General features: G+C 50.7%; 1 protein-coding gene across 1 annotated transcript in view; it reads left to right on the top strand.

Annotated features, from left to right (window-relative positions):
- SPTBN4 (spectrin beta, non-erythrocytic 4) overlaps nucleotides 1–4,648 on the top strand; it is a 75,984-nt gene that overhangs the window by 30,542 nt on the left and 40,794 nt on the right. Inside the window, 3 exon segments of the mRNA XM_015560940.1 lie at nucleotides 2–170; nucleotides 1,675–1,812; nucleotides 4,353–4,648. The exon segment at nucleotides 4,353–4,648 is cut by the window's right edge and continues 7 nt beyond it. Of these exon segments, the coding sequence (XP_015416426.1) occupies nucleotides 2–170; nucleotides 1,675–1,812; nucleotides 4,353–4,648 (603 nt within the window).

Here is a 4,648-nt window from a genome sequence, read left to right as displayed (position 1 = left end):
GTGACCGAGATGGCTGCGCTGCGGCGCCAGTGGCTGCGGGATGCCCTCGCTGTCTATCGCATGTTCGGCGAGGTGCACGCGTGCGAGCTGTGGATCGGAGAGAAGGAGCAGTGGCTGCTTGGCATGCGCGTCCCCGACTCACTCGACGACGTGGAGGTGGTGCAGCACCGGTGAGCGCGCCCTGTGGGTCTTTCTTGTATTAGCCCAGCTGGAGTCAGGGCTCCAGTGCAACGGGAATGATAGTCCCAACCCCACAAGTTGTGGTGAACAATAAATGAGCACCTAAGCGTGGAACACTCAGCAAGTGCCTGGGACAGGGAGCGTTCCGGGAGCTGTTGCTGTCACTGCTAAGAGGCTTATAGTGACCTGGCCCAAAATTAACCCAAGCTTCTCCTGGGACATCCCAGCCTGGACCCTCTCCTGGGACTCCCACTACCGTGTCCACATGTCACCTCCCTCGCCGATAAATTAGCTCTGGCCCTTGTCACTCTCTCTTGCCCTGCTTTACGTTTCTTCACAGCACTTACCACCCTGTAGCTACTGCTTTGCCTGTTGGCTAACTCAGGAGTGAGCTAAATTAGTGGATCAACCCTCTGCACCTCTTTCTCTGAGCACCTTGTTTATCCATTCCTTCCCTCGGCAGGTACTTTCTGCACTGCTGCTCTGTTCTAGGTCTTGTGCTGGGCACTGCTGGGAACACAGGTCAGGTCCCGGTCCTTACTGTGCCCAGTTACCTGTGCCACAGCTTTGGGTATTGTTTTATTTCACATGTTTCTTTATTGATTTCAGAGAGGAAGGAAGAGGGAGAGAGAGAGAGAAACATCAGTGATGAGAGAGAATCATTGATTGGCTGCCTCCTGCACGCCCCCTACTGGGGATAGAGCCCACAACCCGGGCCTGTGCCCTTGGCCAGAATAGAACCTGGGACCCGTCAGTCCGCAGGCCGGCACTCTGTCCACTGAGCCAAACTGGCTTGGGCGCTTTGGGTATTGTTTTAAACAAGGGAGGACCTGTCCAGCTTTCAAAGATCTTCCTGGCTGGTATATGGAAGGTGGGTTGGAGGGGGTGACAGTGGTGGCTGGGAGCCCAAAGAGGCAGCTGGGGTGGGGACTCAGGTAGGAGGGGAGAGGACTAGACCAGGGCAGGAACCCAAGTGGACAGGCCATGAGGATGGACAGGCTGGGAGTGGGGAGTTGTCCAAAACAGGGTCCAGGGCTCTGGCCTGGTGGGTGGTGGGCTGCTCCTGAGATGGGGACCCAGAGGAAGTACCACGCTGGGGGGAGATACTGAAGTGAGTTTGAGTCACACTGGGAGTGAGGACCCTGAGGAGGTGTACAGCAGGCTTTGGGGTTGGAGACAGCTCACAAGGAAAGAGGTTGGGGCAGGAGACTGAGATGTGGGGGGCATAAGTTTGGGAATGAGGACTGAGGCTGGGGAGAGGGTGAGGTGGTCCAGGCAGGGTGTGAGGGAAAGCGCGGAGGGCCCAGGACAGAGCCCTGACGATCGGACATTTAAGTAGCAGGTAGAAAGAAGAGGAGCTGACAAAGGAACCTGGGAGCTCAGGTGAGGTGGGAGAGTTGGAAGATCTGGGAGAAGGCAGTTTGATAAAAGCCAAAAGGTGGGCAGGTCCCCAGGGTCTGGGCCTCTCTGAAAATGTCCATCCTTTTTCTGCAGATTTGAGAGTCTGGACCAGGAGATGAACAGTCTGATGGGCCGTGTCCTGGATGTGAACCACACGGTCCAGGAGCTGGTGGAAGGGGGCCACCCCAGTTCAGACGAGGTGCTCTCCTGCCAGGACCATCTCAACAGCAGGTAGGGGCTGGATGTCTCTCCAGGTACCGCAAAACAGTTCTTTCCATCATTCCTTTCCTCATTCACTCGACCATGGAAAGCAAGAATGGACAATTTCCAACCTCTGAGGTGATAATGGCCTGGTAAATCACCCAAATTTGAAAAAAAAAAAAAAAAGGTTAATTCCCAGGGCTAGTGATGATGTGATAAAATGAGGATATAGTACATTTCAGTGGGCTACTAATTTATTTGTTCAGAAATAATTTGTTGTATATTTACTATCTCCTGGAAATTTTTCTGAGCATTTTATACCCTTCAGTTTAACTCTCAATATTCCAGTTTTCAAAATTCGGGGCTCTTTAAAAATAGTAACAAATTAATACCTTTCTACCTAGAACACCACCAGCAATTCTCCCAGTGTGGGCAGGGTTCAGACGCAGACCCAGAGAGGTGAAATCCTTCACATGATTACTCAGCCTAGTAAGCTGAAGTCAAATCCAGTTCTGTCTGAATCCAGAGCTGGGCTCTTGCTTGTATTTATTTATTTATTTGTATTTCATCCTCACCCACGGATATTTTCCCATGGATTTTTAGAGAGAGTGGAAGGAAGGGGAAGAGACAGAGAGAGAAACACCGATGTGAGAGACACATCGATCGGTTGCCTCCTGCATATGCTCTGACCAGGGCTAGGGATCGAGCCTGAAACCAAGGTGTGTGCCCTTGACCTGAGTCAAACCCGGGACCCTTCAGCCTGCAGGCCCATGCTCTGTCTACTGAGCCTAACTTGCTAGGGCTTGATCGCATTTATTCAGTCTTCCCAGCAACCCTGTGGGGTATAGATTACTCCATGTTAGAAAGGAAGAAATTGGAGCTCAGAACGGTGAGCACATTGGCCCACAGTCTCACAGCAAATTAGAGAGTCAGGCTTAGATTTGAAGTTGGATTTGTCTGATTCCAAAGACGGTGCTCTTGACTGCTGTGCTATATGATAGCTATACCCAGTGACCGTATAGCCTTGTAGCCTTGCCAATGTGGAAGCATCAGGGCTTAAAAGGATAAGAATATTGCCGCCTTTAGGGAGATTGTATGCCAAGCGCTTTAGCCACGTGATCTCATTAACACTCAGTGAGATGGACATTATTATCCTGATTTTCTAGATGAGGAAAATGAGGGTCATAGAGGGAAGTGATTTGCTGAAGGTCCCATGGCAAATCTGGCCAGAGCAGAACTTGAACTTGGGTCCTAATCTCTGCCTTTGTGGCATGTCCATTCTGGAGAGGCCAGAGAGTTAACAAACTAATAAATGAACAAGCTATTTAGAGAATTGTCAGGATTCGTGCAGGAGTTAGAGGACGGTGACCTGGCAGTTAGTGCGGCTGAGGCAAAGCCCTGAGTCAGAGAAGAGCTTGATGTGTTCCAAAGAGCATCCTCACTCAGTAACAGCGGCAAACGGGGACTGTTTGAAGCATTTCATAGACCAGAACTCACTTGACCCTCACAACAGCCCTATGAGGCAGGTGCTGTGCTATGATTGTGTCCGTTTTACTGATGGGGAAACTGAGGCATAGAGAGGGTTACTAGCCAAGGGTACACATCTCAGATCTGACTCCAGGCCACCCTGCTAGGATCCTCTGCTTGTAACCTGGACCACACACCGTCTATGAAGGGGAACTCAGGTCAGAACAATGTCATTACTTGCTCGAGGACACAGAGCAGTACATAATTTTTCCATTAATTTATTTTGGAATAAAAACAGGTTTTCCTTTTGCATCACTCTGTCCTCAGCACCTGGTTCATGGTACCTGATCAATCACTTTTCACTGAACCCAACATATTATCTAATTTCATCAACTAGCACTTCCCACAGGGTTGATGTCTTAGCTGAGGTGACTAATGGTGTGTGGACTCTTCGGTCTCAGAACCTCTTTACACTCTTACACTCTATAACCCTCTTTACATGCTATAACCCACTAAACTACGTTATTTGGAGTCTTAACCCCAAATAATTTAATTTAGTGGGTTATAGCTATCAATATTTACTATATTAGAAATTAATGCCCGGTTGGTGTGGCTCAGTAAATAAATTGAGTAATTTAAAAATATTGTCATCTAAAAATAATACTAAACCTATTATGTTCATTTTTTCATGAAAAAGGCTATTTTTTCAAAACAAAAGGTGTAGTGAGAAGAATGGCATTGTTTGACATTTTTGCAAATCTCTTTATTGTGGCTTAAAAGAAGGCAGCTGAGTGCTGGGTCTTTGTCCTGCAGCCTCTGGAAAACTCCACTGTGCACCCTGGAGACAATGAGAGTGCAAAGGCAGATAGCGTCTTAGCTTTGTTATGAAGATAGTCTGACCTCGCTCAGATTTCATTTTGAGAACCGCTGCTCTAAGCAAATGCGCGGGTAGGGTTCCATTTTTACACAGGCAGAAACTGGGCTCCATACTCTAAAGTCTTTCCAAGGTCACACAGTGGCTGGGTTCTACCCTGGGTCCGTGGGCCCTCCACACCCACGAGGCGGCCCTGTCCCCCTCGAGCCACCCTCCTTCCCTTGGGCAGGTGGAACCGCATCGTGGAGCTGGTGGAACAGCGCAAAGAGCAGGCGAGCGCGGTGCTACTGGTGGAGAACCACGTGCTGGAAGTGGCCGAGGTGCGTGCCCAGGTGCGCGAGAAGCGGAGGGCGGTGGAGAGCACGCCCCGCGCCGGCGGTGCCCTACAGTGGCGCCTTAGCGGCCTGGAGGCCGCTCTGCAAGCGCTGGAACCGCGCCAGGCGGCCCTCCTGGAGGAGGCAGCGCTGCTGGCCGCGCGCTTCCCCGCGCAGGCTGCGCGCCTGCACCAGGGCGCGGAAGAACTGG

This window comes from Myotis davidii, unplaced genomic scaffold, assembly GCF_000327345.1.
Source record: "Myotis davidii unplaced genomic scaffold, ASM32734v1 scaffold736, whole genome shotgun sequence".
In the NCBI taxonomy this organism is placed as follows: domain Eukaryota; kingdom Metazoa; phylum Chordata; class Mammalia; order Chiroptera; family Vespertilionidae; genus Myotis; species Myotis davidii.
The sequence above is the reverse complement of the archived record's forward strand: the minus strand, read 5'-3'. Positions and strand labels throughout refer to the sequence as shown.